At 52.3% G+C, this 18,889-nt stretch overlaps 1 protein-coding gene across 4 annotated transcripts in view; it reads left to right on the top strand.

The window, feature by feature from the left end:
• CNTFR (ciliary neurotrophic factor receptor) overlaps positions 1-18,889 on the top strand; it is a 203,783-nt gene that overhangs the window by 141,497 nt on the left and 43,397 nt on the right. For all 4 annotated transcript variants that reach the window (XM_069001406.1, XM_069001404.1, XM_069001407.1 and 1 more), the window contains one exon: positions 4,704-4,934. In XM_069001406.1, the coding sequence (XP_068857507.1) occupies positions 4,704-4,934 (231 nt within the window). The remainder of the gene's footprint in view (positions 1-4,703; positions 4,935-18,889) is intronic.

Genomic DNA, 18,889 nt, shown 5'->3' on the forward strand with positions numbered 1-18,889 from the left:
AATTAACTGGGTCCAAACGGTCTTCCAAAAGCCCTTGGTAAGAATTAAATCCCAAGAAACATAGAAAAAGTTCTTAAACAACCATGCCAGGAAGTGTTTCAGTTCTTTCTGAGCTTGAATCAAGCTAAAATTTACAAATTGTTGTTCAAGAATCATTTTCAGTTTAAGATAAATGTCCATATGCGGCTCTGAAAGCCAAGAGTCTTCCCACGGTTCCTCCATAGTTTAGATATGGAATAGCAAAACAAAACCAAGAAGAGGCATCCAAAGATTCCAGGGTTTACTCACACAAATCAGTCGCTTAGGGATCGGGGATCGTTCTGCTCACAATTCTCCACCATTTTGTTACAGTGGGGATACTGTAACACGCCTATATCAAACCAGGAGTCCCGTGGAAAAGAAATATATATGGACAGATTCTTGATAGATGTTTCAGAGATGTTTATTTCCCCAGCCGCATGGCCGGGGCTCTGCCGAGGAACTGTTACAGTCACGGGACCCGAGGGTCCTTGCCCGCACAGGGGAACACAAACCAACCCATGGGGAACGAGGCTGACCAGGGGCAGGGAAACCCCGTGTCTCCCCTCAGGGCTATATGGCGGGGGGAGGAGACCCCGACAAGGGTTCTAGAGGCAAAAGACCCAGAACAATGCAGAACTCTGGTCTAAGTACGGGAGTGAGGCTAGCACCAGGAACCAATGGTTTGAGGGCATGGGGGCAGTACAGAGGCGGCACTAGGGAACGGGGACCCATGGGGGAGCTCTGGGGGAGTGATGAGGGGCAGAGGCCAATGGGGGCAGCCTGGAGTGGAGAGCTTTCTATGGCATGGAACGTACATGGTAGCAAGGGGGCGGAGCGGCCAACAGCCGACTGGGGAAGCAGAATGGGGGTAGATTACCGTAACAGAACAAAGCATCCAGGGAGAGGCTTCTTTTCTCCCCCTGACCTACAGAGCTCTCTGGTACTAGGGGCTGTCTTACCGAGCACTCCCTCTGTCTGTTATACCACATGCTAACCAGCCACCACAAAAGGCAGCACACTTTGGAAAAGCAGGGTGGTATAGGGATAGGACAGCATCTTGAAGTGTCAATTCTAGCCAATGATCACATCTGTGTTGCTGGGAAGGAACCTTTGGAAGTGTCTAGTCCAGTGTTCCACTTGGAAAAGGTCTGTCCTCAGCAGAAGACCAGATCAGGCATGGCTTTGTCAACAGAGCCCTGACAAACTCCATGGATGAGGATCCACCCTCTCTGTGGGTACCTGTCCCAGTACCCTGTTACTCTCCAGGAGAAAAGATTATTGCTCATGTCCAGCTCAAATCTTCCAAGCTGCAGCCCTCAGCCATCCATGTCACCAGCTGATGTCCATGCAAAAGGGCTGGCCCTGCAGCACAGGCACCATTGTGGTCATTGATCCCATGTGTAACCAGTGACCAGGAGTGTGGACAAACCTCCCTTTCCTCCCTGTTCAAGGGAGCAGTGGAGCTCTGAGTGGGCTGGAGGGGCTCCAGCCCGTTCCCAGCCTGCAGCAAGTTGAGGGTCCCAGTAGAGCTCTGGTCACCCCTGCCCATCCCCATCCTAAAGCAGAACTGGTGTTCTCAATGCAGGACAGGGCTGCTCCAGCATTCCAGGGGAGCTGTCCCCATGGTGCCCCTTCCCAAAGGGGCTGCCTCACCATGTGCACATCACTGTGGTTGGGTGGGACTCCCACGTCTGGCATGGAACAAGGGAGGACATGAGGACCTGTCTCTACTCCAGTAAGATCATCAGCAAACTCTGCTGGGAGAAATGCCTCCTCTGAAGGTGTGTTTAGGGTTTCTCCTTCGTCAGGAACCTTAAATCATTGCCTTGGAAAGGAGCATCGCTTTCAAAGACCTGTCTTCCGGGAATGGCTCCCTCAGCCCTTCTGGATGAATGCCAGTGTGTTTACACCATTTTAAGGACAAATAGGAAATAACTCAAGGTGACTTTTTTCCTTCCCAACTTAGTCCTTCAGCCACTGGTTACAGACAAACTCTCAGCCACAGTCCTGAGAGGTAGAGATGAGCATCCCAGAGCTTTCCCCCATCTCAATCCTTTGGAAATAGGCATCAGGCAGGCAGGAGCCAGGTGAAGGAGGCAGGTCTGTGAGTCCATCACTGCACTGAGCCTTTCTCCATGCCAGGCTGGTGGGGGGTGCAATGTCTTCAGTGTCTATGCCAAGCAGAATTCCCATTGTAAGGACAGGATTGTCAATGGTCACGTGTGAGCCAGCAGGAAATGGGAAGACAAAACCTCTTTACCTTATGCAATAAAAGAAATTAGAGGAGAACTTCAGTAAAATGCTTGAATTCCTTCTGAAACTCTGATATCTGTATTCATCCATCCACACATGTGCCTAGTCAACTGTCTGTCCATCCATTCATCATCCAACCATCCATCCACCTCCAGAGCCATTCAAATAGCCAGCCATCCACCCAGCACTGCTCCCATTCATTGTCCTTCCATTCCTCCTTCCCTCCATCCCATCTGTGCCCATCCAGCCTGCTGTCCATCTGTCTGTGGTTACACACACACATCCATCCATCCATCCATCCATCCATCCATCCATCCATCCATCCATCCATCCATCCATCCATCCATCCATCCACTGTCTTCTTCCACCTCTGCCTATCTGTCTATCTGCTCCTATTCCAGCTACCCCTCCTCACACAGATGCTTCATCTTAGATGTTCTTCCCTCTTTCTGCCTGTCAGTAAATGCTCCCAGCTTTTTTAAGGCCCTTGAAATACACTTTTCTGATCAGCACAGTTTCCCAAAGGTCTCCATCCTTGGCTAATGTCAGAAATGGTCCTGAGGCATTCCACCAGCATCTTATTCACTACAAACCAGTCTGTCCCTGTCCTTAGCACCCCCTTTCCCAGCAGGGATAACATCCCCAAAGTTGCTCTATTCCTCTCAGGAGCAGGTGTCCTGACAGACCATCTGCAGGAGGGGTGAGACCTGCCAGGCACACATCCAGAGCCAGCTTTGCAGATGGGATGTGGGCTTAGACACAAGGAACGGCTGGATCGTGCCCATGTGGTTCCACCTATCAATGGGACCCAAGAGCTGACATCTGGAGAGGGAGAAAAAAGAGGAGAAGCCTTGGAGGTGCTTCTCCCATCTGTATCCCAAGGCTCACTGGGCAGCTCAGTGTTTTAGGTCATGTCTTGTGCTATGGATTCATTTACTCACTGTTCTCCCCTTCAGTGCTGACATCAACAGCATCTGATGGACATAGATTTCTGTAATTTAATCACAATTTGTGAAAAAAAAGACCACTTTCTTTTGCTTGTTTTGCTCCCCCTTATTTATTAGGAGAAAGAGCAAGCTGTCCTTCTCTATTTGTCCTCTTCATGTCACTCGCCATTGCTAAGGTGTCTGTCACATCTTTGCTTGGTTGTCTCCTTTTATGGGTGAAGGGTTTGAGTCTACTAAACCATCCTTACGTGGGATCTGTTTCCAACCTTAGCTGTTCCAGTTTCCTTCCTCTGCCCTGCTTCCAGTGGTGCTGTGCTCCTAAACAGCAGGGGGACAGGTTTGTTCATGGCTTTCAGGTTACAGTGCTTTCCATTTTGGGTTTGAGATGTCATTTCAGCAGTGACATCTTCTACTGCTATATTTGACAGCTTTGGTCTCGTGACTTTAGCTGCTATAAATCCTCGCAAGGACTTTCCCCATGTGTCAGGGCTGCTTAGTTTCCTTGGAAGGCACCTTGTCAAACGTGGTTTTGAAGCCCAGGAGAATTTTGAGAACTGAACCACCCTTGTCTGTGCACAAAGGTTTGATGAAGCCTTGAAGGAGCCTCATCCCCATTCATCCTTCCATGCTGCTTCACCCTGTGTCACGCACACACACTCACATGGTTTTATCCTTGCCACATGCAGCTCAGCACAGCCAAGTGTAGCAACACGGGAAATATTCAGTTGCTAAGGATCATTAATGAATGTCAGCTCCAGCTCCTGTCCAGAAACCTGACAAAATTCAATTAGGCAGCTGGTGCCCAATGAGCTGTGTTGCCCCACTCGTGAGCTGCTACATCAAACAGCTCAGCAAGGCATCATGTTATTGTGGAAAGAAAAGAAAACCCAGAGAGAGACAAACAGCACTGCATGCACCAAGCAGCTGTGCCTTTCCACAGCATGGTTAGGTTGCAATCCTCCTATCTGGTTTCCTGGATAGGGAATTGCAGGGAGAGTTACATGCTTCCCATCTGTGCTAGTGAACACATGGAGTTTGCTGGTGGCAAGTCCTGGGGCTCTGTTGTATCTCTGATGGGAGTTTCTGATGTGTGTGTTTGATTTTTGTCCTGCAACAAGTCACTTAGATACAGGACTGGCAATGTCTTGTGTGCCTGGCTGTGCTGGGAGGTGTTTGGCTGGTGAGCCATACTTGCACCCCTGACATGTGTTCTCCATAACAAAGGTGAGAGGAAACCATCCTGTGGGTGGAGGTGGTCCATGAATACTGATCCCCTGGTATTTGATCACTTTTCCACTCTAGCCTAAAATAAATCATGACTGGGGACAGGAGAAGAACTTGGACTTCCCTGGCCAACAACAGTGTCAGTCCACGCCTCAATCCTTCTCTTACTTAATGGATGGGATGGTAATATCTTATTTCCAAGGCAGCTGTGCTGAGAGGCTCTGAGCTCACCTGTTTTTCTCCTCTTCCTTCCCACAGACAGCCACACCCAGTACGAGCGCGTAGGTGCGGATGTGACCATGAAGTGTGGCTCCATGGACTGGGATGCAGCTGTGACCTGGACAGTCAACGGCACTGACATCGATGAGTCCCACCTGAACGGGTCCTACCTGATCCTGAAGAATGTTGACCTGTCACAGAGTGGCCAGTATTCCTGCTATGAGGGCTCCTCCTGGCACCTCAAATACCAGACCAACCTGAAGGTGGGAAGTGAGTACCCCAGCATGTCACGTGGAGGGGGGCAGTCTCTGCTCCCATATTGACTCCTCACAGCCCCCTCTCCTGCCATACTGACCCCTCTACTTTCCATACATAGCTGCACACCACCATATGAGGTCCTCATGGCATACTAATCCCTGCTGGAATCAGCCACTCTGCCCCAAGCCTTGGATCAAAGCCAGTAAATTAAATGGTGCCTCAGGAATAATTTGAGAAGGGATGTAGCTTCTCCATCCAGCCTTGTGCCACAACAGCCATCTCTGTAGATGGAAGGAGCAGTCAGAGAGGATTTCTGTCAGCAAGGACAAGTCCTGGCTGGCATTACTGCAGTGTGGTTGTTTCAGAGGAGCAACCAAAAGGTGTTGGTGATCCCTGGGTTTGCACAGGCGTGCTGGAGGACAGCTGCTTGTTCCTCGGCATTTTGCGTATCTTCAGCACGGGATGTGCCGATTCACGGGCCTCAGCGGGGGAGATAAGAGTTGTGCTATATTTCACATGATGCTGAGAGCTGATAGCAGCTGTGTGTTTTGAGGGCTGCTGTGTTTGTACAGCTGATAGCAACTGTGTGTTTTGCAGCACGGCATATGCAACTGGCAGCCGTGGGTGTCTGGGAGCACCAGCCGGCATAGCCGGCTGCAGGATGGTAACTGTGATGCACCAGCTGGGAGCTCCACCATCCAGGCATGTGTCATGGTGTATGTAGGTGGGTGTATGTTCCCAGGTTTGGAAGACACAGAACAGCCTTCTCCTATTCCTTATCTCACCTTCTGCACCTTGCATCAGAGCCGGGGTGGTGTTTCCATCCTAGGCCATGGTCCAGGGACAGAGGGTCACAGGAGGGTCTGTGTAAGCCCTGAAAATAAGGCATGAGGGGTTCACTGCACCTAGAGGAGGGATTTGAATTTTAGCAATGTTGTTCAGTGTCCAACTCATTTAGGGTCATGTGGGATGGATCCTGGCGTCTTGGCCAAGGAGAAGGGGTGCTGGAAGGAGCTGGTAGATGATATGAGAAGCAGGTGAGGGGAAGCAGTCAGCACAGGGCAAGTGAGCAGGTGTGGGGGTTGGGAGTATGACAGGCAAAATGGCCACTGCTGCTGCCTAGCAAATGAGTCAGGGGCTTTTTAGCTGCATTGTCTGGTCAGGAGGTGTTCACAGCTAGTTCAGAGCCGGAAAAAGGCAGGAGCTGGATCCGGTGCAGGCAGCAGCAGAAGGAGGCTGTACAGCTCCTTTGCTTGGGCATGTGCTCACCAGATCCCATCTATGGAGAGGTCTCAGGCTGTGCCAGTGCACAGAGGGCTGCAGCCCGGGTCTGCAGGAAACAGGGGGAGTGGGGAGAGGTCTGCAGCCTCCAGCCACCTCCTCTGCAGCTGTGGCATCACCGTGATTTTGCAATGGCTCTTCCATCTGCTAAGCAGCTCGCTAATAGTAATCCCTGTCAATCCACTCAGGGACCCGTGGGAATTGCTCAGCATTAGAGCCCAAATCCTGCTGTTTTCTATTACTGTGTGTTCCCACTTGCTGGAGACTCACAGCCCCCTGAGCGCTGGGCAGCTGAGAAACCCAGTTGGACACTGCTGGGGCCACTGGTCCCAGGAGAGAGGGTGACAAATAAATAAACACATGTCTGGTGTTGTTAACACAATTAACTGTTCAAGGAACTAATCAGGTGAGACGCTTTTAGTGGTAATTAATTTAATTGGCTGGATTGTAATTTAATGTTCTCTGCAGGATTTCTTTTCCCAGCACTGCACTCCCAGCCCCTCTCTCCCCCACCCCACCCCAAATGTCCTGTCTCTGCTGGGCATGACTGATTGATTCCCTGGAGGTGTGTGGACTCACGCGAAGGAGTGGGTTTGGGAGCATCCCAGGAGGGAATGGAGATGGGCTTGGGCATGTAGATGGAGAAGGGTGACTCGAGGGAGATCTGCAGCATGGCCCTGTGGTAGCATAGCTGCTGCAGCTGAGTGCATTGGGAGCCCAAACCTGGGATTTGAGGGATCTTGGACTCATTTCATTTCAATTGCATGGGAAATTAAATGAAAACAGGCCTGTGCCTGCATTTTTCTCTTTTACTGGGGCAACAAGAAAGACGACTGCAGTGAGAGTGAGAGGCTGGGGCTGCACGTGGAGAAGTGCTGGGGACCTCATTAAATAAATGATGGTACCTGGAATGTGGCCCCCAGGCAACGCAGGGGTGCTCCTGAGCATACAACACCAGAGGAAGGATGTGGAGAGGGAGCAGAGAAGGGTCGAGGATCAGGAAAGGGTGTCAATTAGCAAAGCAAGCTCTGGCGTGGGGGTCAGTGAGCACAGGGATAAAGGGAGACCTGCCAGAAGTCAAGCTGAGCAAGACCTTGCAGAGGAAATGAAAAGGGGGGTTAGCCGTATAAATGCAGAGCAAACGAGGAGAGAAGAGCAGAGCTGGTTCTGCAGACAGGTTTCAGGGGAGATTAAAAGTAAGCTCGACAGAGCCCGATACCACATGAACCCCACCGGGTCTGAGCAGCGATGAACAAGGCAGCACAGGCTAAGGGAGAGGAGGGAGCATAAAACATGGAGATGATCCACTGTTATGGAGGCACCGTCAAAGAAGACAATGCCCTGAACGCTTGGGGAGCACCTCATCCCCATGTGAGGACATCTGTTCATTAGCAAGGCTCATTAGCAGCTGAGAGGTCAGTGGTGGTACCCAGTGCGACGTGTCTCCTATGCCTGAGAGAAGGAAAAGTCCTGATCGGACAGCCTGACCCCATAGCACAGTGGGGCCGCGGGGTGCACTTGGAAGAGGGAGCAATTAAAGACGTGGAGACAAATGGAAAATGGGAAAAAAACACAAGGGGGGCTTGCCAGGGATGTATCACAGCAGATTAACCTGATAGCTCTCTTTGATAAGGGAACCAGTTTTCTAAGCCCAGAAATGTGGTCAGTGTAATCTGTCTTGACTTCAGTGAAGTATTTGCTATGATGCCACATGGGAAATTATGAGTTAAACCAGAGAAAATGTGGATTAGTATGAGAATTGGAACACAGCTTAGGAAATAGCTACAGGGGATCAGATTGTGCTGAAAGGGGGAGCTCCTGGAAGGGATGGGGAAGCTTCAGCACCAGGTTTGGACTGCATTTGAGCCACTCTCAATGGTGTTATCTGTAATGGCTCTGGCCCACAAGGAGCAGGGAGCTGTGGTTAGATATGCCAGTGGCTATGGAGGGACAAGAGGATATCTGGGGTGGGGATTTAATGCTGAAGGGGCCAGGATGCTACATAACGGTGCAGGCACAAGTGTGTGAAGGTGTCTCATAAGTGTGGCTCAGCAGGCGGGAGGGAGGGCACAGGTAGCTCATCTGGTCCTTGAGAAGGGTTTGACACCTAGGTCCACATCATGGGGGATGTGCCTCGGAGCCTAGCAGCACCCTGCAGAGGCTGGGGGCAGCTGGGCTGTCTCGCCCACTGCAGAAATGGGAACACTGGTGCACATGCATTGGGACAGTGTGCATCCAGGGATGGCGAGAAGGAAGGGCCCACAGGCTTGTCTATCGCTGAAGGTCCCAGATCAGCCACTTACAAGGCGTGAATCCTCAGCACAACTGGCCTGGGGGAAGCTGGCACTTTTCCAGGGGAAACCTCTTCCAGGGCACTTTGACCAGTGATTTGTTGGTCTGCCCCTTTTTTCAGGCAGGTGAGTGTGAGGTGAAGCACAGGAGAGCAACCAGGTGTTTATGTCCAGTGATCACCTGCCCTGCAGCCTGAGAACAGCAGATGCCCAACTGTGGCCAGAAGCAGGACATGGTCTTTTGACACACCAGGCATCCCTGGCCTGAGGCCAGGGCTGAGCACCAGGAGCAGGCCAGGAGGGAGGGCAAGGCTCTGGGAGTGTGGTGCCGGGCTCCTGGCTGCCCCCACAAGCCACAGCTCTGCATTTGGAAACACGCAGCCGGAGGGCCCGGGGGTGGATATAACAGTGACGTTGGGAAATAATGCACTCTTGAGGTTTGGCACACGGCTCTGTGCGTTACAGAATGTTATAAAAATACTGCTAATGGGCCAGAGAGGAGTGGAAACGCGCGTCGGAAAGGCTGCCAGAAGCCGGAGAGTGCACATGGGAGTGGGGAGGCCTTGTGTGCAAAGAAGGGAGGGTGAGAGGGAGGCAGCCAGGGCAGGCACCCTCCTTCCACTCCCATCCCTCTGTCCCTTTCTAACCTCCTTATCTCTATCCTGGCCCAGCACCTCTGCCCATTTGCCCTTCCGTCCTGCTTTGGGGATGCCCAAGCCCTGGAGACATCCATCTGACCTTCATCATTGATCCTGCTGCCCAAAAAGGCTACAGCCTGACGGGGTGGAGTGCAAGCAGGGATGGGGTCTGCACAGGGGAGGAAATACAGCAGAATCCCCTCCAGCAGCAGGGGCACAGATCGGGATGCAGGCAGGGGAGTTGTCTTCCATGCCGCAGTGGTGGCCTAGCATCTTGTAGCCTGGTGCCAGCCCCAGCCCTGCCCCATGGGCATTGCTGCCTCCCAGGCCATGGATGTGGGAAAGGGACTGGCAGAGTACAAGCAGTCCCAGGCCAGCCTGCTTCCTCCATGTCTGTCACTGCAGCGGCTGGCGAGAGAAAGAGGAAAAAACATGCGGTTTGACAGAAAATGACATGGAAAAAACAACCAAATTAACAGAAAAACAAACATAGCAAAACCAGAGAGAGGGAGGGGGAAAGGGGCAAAGCAACAGGAACCACATGTGAGCGGGGAGGCCAGGAGAGCCTGAGTGTTCTCTGGACTGATTAGCAAGCAATCAAACATCGGCCACTAATAAATAATCAGAGCCTCCCTTTTCTCTGCCTTAGAAGTCTTTTTCCTCCCAGCTGGGCTCCAGCTGCAACCAGAGGGTTGTACTACAAGTCTGCATCTATTTTTGTTATTTTTAAAACATTTTTTCTGTTTCACCTATCCAAAATAAAGAAGCAAAACAAGGAGGTAATGACCTCTCCAGGTAAGACGTGCACCTCTGGCTCCACCAGGGCAGGCATGAGCATCCCGTGATGGGCACTGGCTAAACAGTGGAGGAAGCCAGTGCTAGGGACTGGTGTGTGCCCGCGTGCTTCCATCGGTTGGTTGGGTGGAAAAAACTGCAGGACACTGATGACATGCTAGCTTGGGAGAGCAGAAGTTTGGCTGGCTCTGGCAGCCAGTGGTGAAGATGCCTCTGCCTTGGATCAGGGTGCCTCTAGTCAGGCTGGTGCTCCTGCCTGGATGCTGAGGAAGAAGCATGGGCTTGGTGGGAGTGTATGTGGATAGTTCCTTGCTTGTGTCCAGCGATCTGTGATCCAGAGCTTGGTTGTTTTTTTTTTTTAAAAAGCCCTTTTGATGGATTTTTCCCCTCTGAACTCTTCCAATCCCTTCCCATGGCGATGTAAACTTAGGCTATTTCAGGAGCAACAAGTTAAACATGACTGTGACCATTCCCTCGTACCAGGGCCAGCTGGCAGGGAACAGCACCTGCCCCTTGGATTCATCCCTTTCACCCTCCCAGTGTGCTCCTGCCCTTTGGGGATAGTCCTGCACAAGGGCAACCCCAAGGCTGTGCCCAAGCACTGCTTGAGGCAGGACTACATTAACATGGACCAAACCTACATGTTAATGGACATGAACATGGACCAAAGGGTGGAGCTAATAAATTTAAATGACTGCTGGTATTCCAGAATCAAGAGAGGCACCCCAGGGCTGTTGGGTTCATTACTATGAAGGGTTTTTTCCCCCATGTGCCGGCAGTGCTGGGGGCTGGGTAGGTGCAGTGGTCCTGGGGTGATTCACAGTCAGGCATCACCCCCCGATTCCTGAGAGCCACAGAACGGGAGTGTCAACAGGCTTGCAGGTATGCTTCGTTTATTGAAATCTGGCTCTATTTCACAAGGTGTGCAGGCCTTCCCATGTTGTGCTGTTTTTTCATGGCTGGGAAAATTCAATGGATGAGCTGTGCTGCCTGTGACCAGATTTCGGGTCTTGGCCCGGCTGAGAGCTGGAAAGGCATACCGGGTAACAGTATGCAAATTATTATCCCGGTTCTTTAGGGAGAAAGCCAAAAAAACCCACCCAAAAACCCCACCACGCTCTCAAATGCAATTAGTCCTAATCGAATTAGGAGCCGGACTAGAAAAACAAACACGTTTGCAGGCAGCAGGCGACCTTTCCACCCCGTTCGGGGGGCTGCAGGCTGCATGCCGCAGCGGGAAGGGCTGAATGAAGCCGTGCCCCGTGGCCCACGTGTGCACACACTCGTACGCTCACACCCGCGCCCTGCTGCTCCTCTCCGCCTTCCCCTCGCTGTGCTGGGCAGCCAGCCCAGCTGCAGCATAGCAGAGTGATGCTTCCTTGGCTCGCTACGTAAAACATGATAATCTGGGGCAGCCAGTGTCAGAAACAATAAAAATATCCCCTCTCCCATCCTTACGGCTCCCCCCTTCCCGCAGGGGAGTTGGGGATGGCGAGGAACATGTAGTGATGGGGCCAGCAGAGCATCACATGTCATTTCTGAGTAGCCACGGCTCAGGACAGCAGCACCAGCAGCTGTCTGAGGGAGAGCATGCCCAGGAGGTGGCCAGTGTGACCAGCCTGAAGGGATGTGGCCCCACACTCGACTCCACTGACCGCCGAGCCCGTGCTGCGTTGGGTGCTATGGAGAGCTCATGGCTCCACCAGAGTCATGGCAGGAGCATCATGCAGCACAAGGGCACTGAGAAGGGGAGAAGGTGGTCACCCCCTTGCCATCCTCCTCCAGTGGCAGAGTTCCAGGGTTGCCGGTGACCAGCCAGAGCCAGGGATGGAGTGTCCATCAGAGAGAGGCTGCTTAAGATGCAAGAACCCTCTTAGTGAATGTGAGATCCTGAGCTTTGGACCTACGTGTGAAATGAGCCCCAGGGGCTCACTGTGCATCCTCTCCTGCAGCTGGGCTGGGAATAAGCTGATGGGATAGGACTGAGAGGGAGCCCGGTTCCAGCTGGGCTGGAGGAGAAAAGGAAAAAGGGCTTTGGGGCTTGGCAGCTTCCTGGAAAACCCTCCCCATCCTTGCCTAGCACAGATACTGAAGGCTGCATGCAGCACCATCCCATGTCCAGGATGGATGGCAGCACAGCCTCCTTCTGCTCTCCTGAGATTTGTTTATCCTGCCTAACATGACAAAAACAGCTCCATAATTAAAGAATCCTAAGTCCAGTCTAAACAGCTTCCCACAACCCTTGCTCTTCAGTGCCGGGAATTAGGGATGCTTAGAGAAGACAAACCCTCCTTGGCTGGGGGAGGGTGGCCATGGGTGGGGACTGTGACTGCTCTGGGGACTGAAGGGGACACACACTGGTTCTCTGTTTGCACTGGCCTCTGCTCCAGGAAGGATTTTATTTGAGCTGCTCCTAAGTGCCCCTTGTCAAAATATTTGGTGCAAGCTTCCTGCCGCTCACCAGCAATGTGTCTGCAGCTTTCAGCATCCTGGGAGGGGAGGAACAGGCCGGGATACAGCCACCCCCTGTCGCTGCAGCCATGGGGCAGTGAGCAAAGGGGTGGATGTTCCACATGGGAATGCTATTTTCCTTTCTCCACCACAGCTCCAAATGCCTCTGGTACTTATATAAGATCACTGTTTGCTTCCCAGAAGGTGCTGAAAGAAGAAACCCCACCAGTGTCACCAGCACAGGGCATAACTCCTGCCTGTCACTGCCCACATGTGCCCATGTTTTCAGGGACCCAGGCCAGGCATGAGAAGACCATTCACCAGGGATGGGAAGACCCCACAGTGGATCCTCTGTAGCCACATCCCTCATATCTGAAGGAGAGGAGATGGCAGGCAGCAGCAAAGTCTCATCTTTTCCCAATATCCAAAGCTTTTCCATCTCTCTCTGAAACTTCTGGAGGTGGCTGGGAATGACGGTGGGGCCCAGGCAGGCAGGGAGGTGCCAGCCAAGGGCTTAGCAGGGTCAGGGCAAGGTCCAGGGTACTTCAGTGTGAATGACATTGTCATTAGCTGTGGTTTCCCAAACCAATATGCGTCTGCTGTAAATAATTTAGCAGACTAAATGTGTGCTAACAGCAGGTCAGGAGAGGGAGCAGAGGAGAAGGAGCAGAGCTTTGGGCCTGGAAAGCAGGGAAGCGCACCAGGATAAAGTGAGATTATTTTCCTCCTGTTAGCAGGACAGGGTGGTGTCACCCCCCCCCGGAAAAGGAGTCAGAGAGTTCCCATGCCCAATGGGTCCCTTCTCTCCCCAGTCCCTTCCTGAGCTGTCAGCATCAGTACCAGAGGCAACTGCAGGACAATTTCCAGTTGCTCTTGCTACAAGCACTTTAATGCTGTTTAAACAATTACGCAGTTGATAAATTTTGACAAGAAGAGATAGAAATAGCCTGGGAGAGCCATGCAGTAGAAATGCTCTAAACAGATGTCCCTTTTCTCCCCCTCCTGCACTCCCTGGGGGTCTTTATCATTTTCTGCCAACTGAACAAGGCAGTGTTCGCATGAGTTAGGGTGGTGGAGAAGGGGAGAAAAATGCCTTATTAAAATGGTTTATGATACCATCTCTAGGGTGACGGCTGCTTGTTTTCTCTCCAGGATGGTCTTCTCTGTGCTGACGGGAGCCATACACAGCCTGCCGAGCACAGCTAATGTCAGGCTCTGTGCCCCTCTCTCCACCAGCTCACAGGGTACCAGCCTGGGCAGCCTGGCAGCTGGTGATTCAGGGGAGGGAGAGGGCTGTTTGTCAAAAGCAAGTGATCAAAGATAAGCCAATGTGCCAAACCACATGGGGAAATTTGGTCTTGCTCTGGGGACATGAAGAGCAGAGTCCAGCAGTGTGTGCACAGAACCTTGTGTCAGCAGGGACCAGCAGTGGCTCCCCAGCGCTGCCGTTTGCCCCAGATGGGAGACGTGGAGGAGAGTGATCGCAAAACCAGACTGGGCCACAGTCAGGTTCACAGGGAAACTCGATGTCCTGTGTAGCTGAGTTTGGGTGTGTAGGAAGAGTAGGTTCACCGCTGGTGGACAGGAGATCACTCAATGGGTCCACGCCAAGAAACCATGAGGAGGTTTGGAGCTGTAGCTCAGACCTTGGTGCTGCATTTTTGCTCATGTTGGGCTGTCTTGTTTAGAGCATTCCCAACCCTGGATGTTCTTCCTCTGCACAGCTGGACAATGTGAGTGCCTTTGTACTGAGCATGCCCCAAGTCCACATGTTCCAAGGAGCAGCCTTGCATGGCATGGCTTGTTACGTGTCATGGCTACATCCTGTCCTCTTGGTCAGGGAGGAAAGCACAGGGTTGCAAGCAGGTCTCTGCCTTTTGGCTGCTTTCTGGATGCCATTCAACCTGTGTTGGTCTGAGCCAGTGCCTGCTGGAAGCAGGGATCTGTGAAATATGTTGTATGTATGGTGGATGAGCTGGAATTTGTCATCTCTTGATGTCTTTGCAGTTGATGTGGTATCATTCACTTTTTTAGGGGAATAATTGCTCAGCCCTCCAGTGCAGAGTTCATCCCTGTTCTGTCCATATGGACCCAAGCTGCTTCCCCTTCCCTCTGTGCCTGACCTCCCTGAGTTGCCTGCCAGGTGCAGCTGCCCTCTGGAAAGGCTCTTTTGCCTCACCTGCCTCTTCCTCCTCTTTCTTTCTTGCTCTCTCTGAAATCCAGGGACATGGACTCCAGTGCTGCATTGGGAATACAGGGAAGCTACCTCCCATTCCTCCCCAATCCTGGTGGTAAACACAAACATCAGGGTCTAAAGGAAAAGGCAGAAGGGGAAATTAAGACACGGATTGGGGAGGAATTTTATGAGGCCACAGAATTTGGCTTAAAAACCTGTATGATGATTCAGTACCATCCTGACCCTAACAAGGCTTCCCAAATGGGGTGTGCTAGGTTGGACAGCCCCAATGTCAGGACTCCAACCCACTGCAGCCCACCCCAGGGCAGCATCACACTCTGGTCACACAGTTTTGCTTGTTCCTGCTTCACACCATGGAGTGGGACAGCTCACAGGTAGCCGGGCTGGATGTGTCAGCCATGGGCAACCTCCCCTTTCTGCCACAGCCTCCTCATCCAGCCCTTCCTCCCATCCCTCCCCCCTCTCCTGGCCAGCATGTGGGTTTGCTTTTGCTTTCTTCTGCTCCCAGAGTCATAAATTCTTGGGAGAGGGGAATTCCTCTGCCTCCTGCTGACCTGAAGCATTGGACTTAAGTGGCCAGTTAAGGTCCAAAACAGAAACCCCAACATTCCTAGAGGAAAGAGCATGGAGGGAGGAGCTGGTACTGTGGGCAGTCCTGCTGTTCACATGAATGCAAAGCAGGTGTGATTACGCTGCTGGGTTGTTCTGTGCAGGAGCACCAGGCTGCTCCTTGCTGCAAGTGTCAGTGGTGATACATGGCCTTTGCAAACCCCCTCTTGCTTTGCTGGAGCAGCATAACCACACCAACAACTCTCCCATCGCCCTCAAAGGCTCAGGAGGGGAAGCAGCACTCACTTTTTTAGCTGCCATAGCAGTCTTCATGGATGTGATTTTTACCGTGGTGGTGTGAGGACTGCTGTGTCAGCCCATCATGGGTTTTGTCCAGAAGTGGAAAAGAGCAGTGGGCTTTTTCATGGGCATTAAAAAGTCACTGTGAGACACCGTGAGACACAGTCGTCGCAGGCATCATTTTGCAGCATCCCCTACTCCCACTTCCCTGTCTCTCAAGGAAAACGCAGGGATGATTCCCACTTGGAGTGAGCAGAGCAGTTGCCCAGGAATGGTGGCAGTGTGAGGTCTGTGCTGCCACACACCTCCAGGGCTTGATTAAGACGAAAAAGCAAAATTGCAGAGAGCACAGAAGACAGATCCTGCAGGAGGGTGCCAGGATGGAGGTGCCCCAAATTGTGAGTTTGTGTTGGGACAGACTGGCCAAAAAGGGGACTCTTAGATCCAAGATTGACCCAGCTCTGCCAAGTGCTGCATATGTACAACAAAGACAATATTAGGTCCTTGCTTCGTTCCTGTGATGTTATCAAAGAAGTTATTTGAGAAGGACCCTGGGAAAACAGGGGAGTAAAAAAAGATGTGAAGGGACCAGGGGGAACTGCCAAAAGGAGAAAGACTTAAAATAGTCTGTTCAGTGACTTCAGGGGAAGCTGGAAAGATTCCTTGACTCCTTTTGGTAATTACCTCCAAGCAGAGAAGATACTGGGTAGTAAACCAGCAAGCAAAGGCAGAACTAGAGCCAATAACTGGAAGCTGAGCCACAACCACGTTTGAATTAGAAATGAGGCTCATATTTTTAATAGAAAAAATGATTAAGCGTTGGAACAAACTGCCAAAAGCCGTGTCGGCTCCTCTGTCGCTTGTTATCTGCAGAGCAAGGCTGGCTGCCTTGCTGAAAGATTGTTCCGTCAAACACGAGTTATTGGGCTCAATAGAGGGGTAATGGAGGGACGTAATGGCCTGTGCAACCCAGGAGGTCAGGTGAGATGAACTAATTTTCTCCCATGGCCTTCAAGTGAGTGACTTAAGGAAGGTGCATATCCCTGTCTTGCAGATTTAGCTGCGCGGTTGCTGTTTCTTTCATCGGATAATGTGGCTCGGGTGTTTGGTGGTGCAGATCAGGGCTGCGAGGAAAAACCTGCAGCACAGGAGGACATGGGGTGTTTGGAGGATGCTGCATGTCCCCAGTTAGGGTGCTCCTCACCCTGCTCCATCTCAGCTCCATGATGCCTTGGCTTTCTGTGTGCTGTGCTCCTGGCTGGGAGGAGAGACATGTTGCCTAAGTGCTCGGGTGTCTGCAAGGCACAGGCAAGGCAGAAAAAGCAGATTGGACAAAATGGGTTGAGATGGCTTGGGTCTGAGAAAGGGAAGGAAGAAGAGAGATAGGATGGAGATACTCATGTAAGCATTAGCATGAAGGACAGAAAGCTCTCACAGCCCTCCTTCGAAGGAGGGATTGACAGAGAGCTTTTGATGAGGAGCCGAATGGAGATAATGTGCCATCAAACGGCACGAACTCTGCCTCCAGCGTGCAGACAGGAGCTTGGCACAGCATGCCCAGAAGCACTTACCTTCCTTAATGGCTGGGCAGAGCCTCCCAGGTCACCCCATTACAAGCTGCCTCCCCAGGCAAGCTGGCACAAAGTGCTTGGCCAGCCCAGGAGCAGTTGTGCCACAAAGCCAGTGATGCTCCAGCCCCAACAATCCCAGCCCCTCAAACGGGGTGTGAGGCAGATGCTGAGAGTACAGTGGGGCAGCACACAGGTTTGGGGTCAGACCTGATTAGTTTGTCTCTTTTTCAAGCTGTCTGAGCCTCCGGGAGCAGGAAAAGCCTTGCATCACTCAGGGGGGCCATGCACCCTGCACATTGTAGTGTTGACATGGCTCATGGAGACACAGCCCATGTGTCTCCACAGGAGGAGAGGTGGCAAATGGGCAGGAGGAGCTGGTGGCAAATGGGCTGTGGTGAGCTTGCAGCTGGAGTTTCAGGGTGGTGTTGCTTGTGAGCAAAGCAGCACCCACTCCCCCAGGCTCTCCACCAGCACCCTGCAAGCAGCAGGCACAGCTGAGTTTACCCTCAGTGCACAGCCCAGCAGAGACACAAGAGGAGGGGGATGCGCGCCCAGCACAGGGCTCCTGATGAGCAGCTTTTCCCCACGAAGGAACTGACGTGCCAGCAGCTGCCGCCAAACACGATCCGGGGCACATATCAGCAGGAGAAGCTGGCTCCTCGTGCTAGGAGGGGGCCAAGTCATGTTCACTTACCACCCCAACAGTGCTCCCTGCTTTGCATGAAAGAGGCGCTTTGATTGCTGACATCTGTAGACAATCAGATAAGAATTAGAGTTATTCCTCTAGGCATAAATGGTATTTCTAATCTCATAATCCCTTAATATTGTTCTCACCAGGATATGGCTGGTGCTAATCCCTGAGAGTTTGTTCTAGGGCAAATTTCAGGGAAGCTAGGGAGGTGCAGGAGGAGGGGTTGCCCACCTTCCCTCCCCTCGCTCCCAGAATCCCTTCTGGGTGCAAAGCGGGCAGGGACAGCAGGTCAGCCTGCAGCCCCTCTTGCCAGCTGGAGGATGCTCACACTAGGATAGAGGCATTTGCAAAGCCCTTTCACCACAGCTGCAAAGAGCCCCCTCAGGTCTTCCTGCCCTTGCCACTGCTCCAGGTTTGTCTCTTGCCTGATCAGTTCTGTGGCACCAGCACTAGGCTCCAGCCTGGTTTAGCCACTTGGCTGCTTTCCAAAAGCAAATACTCATCCCTGAGGGGCACCTGGGGCCTCTATTTCTGTTCTGAAGTGGTGCAGTGAGGGAAACATCCTACTGCTTCAGGGCTGCAAAGTCCAAGGTTCCCAGCCAGGTGAGGGTGGTAAGTGTTTTGCAAGGACCCTGGGCTGCCTTTGGCCCTAATTTTGCATCCTCTTCGGGATAGAGTAGGGAAAACCACTTGGGTTGCTCCTTACCCGCCTGTTCTGACATTGGTGTACTGGATACTGATGTGCCTCTCCTCAGCAAACCAGAGTGGCCTTGCATCCTGGCCACCTTGCAGGCACAGTCAGGGTGGGAAGGGAGCTGAAAACCTCTCATACACTCAGAACAAGCAGGAATTCCCACTTGTCTTGTCCCTGCTGTATTTTCCCTTCTGCAGCCCAGCCCAGCTGTGTGTGACAGCTCCAGTGGTACTGAACCACTCCAGGGGCTTGCACACAGCTCCCAGTGGGAGCTGGGATGAAATTCAGCCTGGGTGACATGGAGCTTCCCTGCTGTCTGCAGCCGTGAGCATCCCACTGTGTTGCAGAGATGGAAATCCTGCTCTGGGCACCAATCCATCCCAACGGATGGGAAAGGGCCAAGGTAGCATTGTCTCAAGGAAGCAGCTTGCAGTTCAGAGGACCTGGTGTGTGCAGACGCAGGTCTGTGCCTTTCCTGTCTCCTGGGTTCCTATGCTTTTACAGCAGAT

This window comes from Aphelocoma coerulescens (genome assembly GCF_041296385.1).
Source record: "Aphelocoma coerulescens isolate FSJ_1873_10779 chromosome Z unlocalized genomic scaffold, UR_Acoe_1.0 ChrZ, whole genome shotgun sequence".
NCBI lineage: Eukaryota > Metazoa > Chordata > Aves > Passeriformes > Corvidae > Aphelocoma > Aphelocoma coerulescens.